Genomic DNA, 1,716 nt, shown 5'->3' with positions numbered 1-1,716 from the left:
TAATATTATACTACTAAAAGTTTATCAAATTTTTTTTTCTATTCACTTCTTTTGAGTGTACAATACTAATATAAAATCAATAGGGTTAATTATGCCAGGGGTCCTTGTAAAAACGCGACCCTGCATTTTTAGTCCCTGTAAAAAATTGCTTCAATTAATGGTCCCCATAAATTCTGACGTTAGCATAAATGGTCCAATCCGTTAGTTTCCTCTAACGGTGGATTACGTGGATGGCCACGTAGGTATTGTTTATATTTTTATTTTCATTCTTGAACATCCCATATACTTTTATATCATCTGCAGCGCGAAATCCCCAAATGGAACCCTAATATTGTTCTCCACCTTGCTCCATCTCCATCTTTCTTCTCCATACTTCTTCTCCATCTTTCGTCTCCTTTTTTCGATATGCGCCCCAGGTAATAGGTATGGCCTCGTCTGCTAGTAGAAGCAAAACAGGTTCATATCAATCAGTTTCAAATCGTAGATGGAAGATATGTGCTTGTAATATGCGTATGGTTTCTTATCATTGCAAAAATGGTCGCAATCGAGGGAGGCTCTTTTGGAGATGTCCGTTGTGACAAAGCGATAAAACATGCAATCTATTTGAATGGGATGATGAAATAGGATCAGGACATGATGCAATCGAGGCTGATGAAGAATGGACAAATGATGCAACAAAGATTAGAGACATTTTTACTATTTTTACTTGCTTGCGATATATGGTAACATTTTTACTGTTTTCGTAAATAACATACATACTTTCTACTCACCAAACATTAAGAAACAAAAAACTTGAAAATAATCAAATATAGATACTAAAAATATGACTTTATTTTTTCATTTATAAATTTCATTTTCACATTGCTTATTGATATTGATATAATCTTAACAAAATAAAAACTCTTCCATGAAGTTCTTCAAGATTTATTAACAACTTGAATCCTGTAAATAATTTTAAAAAAAGTTAGAATAATTAATAATTAAGAAAGCAAATATTTTAATGGGTATGAATTTAAAAAAAAAAAAAAAAGGGCAAGAGAAACATACTTGCTACAATCAACCGAAGCACTAATTGGAAAAGGCACATTAATATGACAAAGTTGTGGAAATTGAGCAGCTCTGTCTGGTTTAACTGCAAATTTAGTAGAAGCATCTTTGAGACATTGGCAGACACTTCTCTTAATAGGAGTTGTGTTTGCTTTATTGAACAAATTAGTAGCTCCAGTGCAACAGTCAGCAGATGGTGTGGCTGGAAGAGAACCTTCTAGAAAAGGTAGACATGGCAACAGAGATGAAACTGCCTCTGAACATGAAACATCATCGATTTCACTTGCATGTAATGTTGTTGTCATTACCATGCATAAAACCAATATTACAGCAACTGTTTTCTGGCTTGACATCTTGATTTTAAAATATGGATCTATCTAGGTTTGATTTTTCTAATGAGTTTTGGTTATGATGATTTGTATCTGAGCCTCTTCAATTTATAGGCAGGGATGTTACATTTATATGGTAACAAATAAATGATTTCTTATTTTTATTTTTGGTCAATCATCCTAATTATTAAATCACTAAAATGTTGAAATACATTTTAGAATTTTTTTTCAAAAGGTATATTTTAGTTGTGAAAAACATTAGGCTTGAAACTACTTAATATTAGAACTGATCTTCGAACCAGACTATATTGGTGGTGGAAAAAAACACTATAGAATGCTT

General features: G+C 32.2%; 1 protein-coding gene across 1 annotated transcript; it reads right to left on the bottom strand.

The window, feature by feature from the left end:
• Positions 1-809: 809 nt before the first annotated feature.
• LOC131630755 (non-specific lipid-transfer protein A-like) lies at positions 810-1,445 on the bottom strand. Its single transcript, XM_058901503.1, has 2 exons — positions 1,048-1,445; positions 810-942 (listed from the first exon to the last, which is right to left on the bottom strand). Exons 1-2 carry the CDS (start codon positions 1,398-1,400, stop codon positions 918-920), a joined length of 378 nt encoding a protein of 125 aa, XP_058757486.1. The 5' UTR covers positions 1,401-1,445; the 3' UTR covers positions 810-917.
• Between the last annotated feature and the right edge of the window lie 271 nt (positions 1,446-1,716).

Source organism: Vicia villosa, unplaced genomic scaffold, assembly GCF_029867415.1.
Source record: "Vicia villosa cultivar HV-30 ecotype Madison, WI unplaced genomic scaffold, Vvil1.0 ctg.000731F_1_1, whole genome shotgun sequence".
NCBI classification, from domain to species: Eukaryota; Viridiplantae; Streptophyta; class Magnoliopsida; order Fabales; family Fabaceae; genus Vicia; species Vicia villosa.
Note: the sequence above shows the minus strand (reverse complement) of the source record. Positions and strands in the feature narration are given on the sequence as shown.

Bases quoted from the DNA above. Each gene is read 5' to 3' on its own strand.
- LOC131630755 (XM_058901503.1), bottom strand. From the start codon at position 1,400: ATGTCAAGCCAGAAAACAGTTGCTGTAATATTGGTTTTATGCATGGTA. The intron at 943-1,047 runs GTATGTTTCTCT...AATTATTTACAG, and splicing joins GCTTCGGTTGATTGTAGCAA to GATTCAAGTTGTTAATAAAT.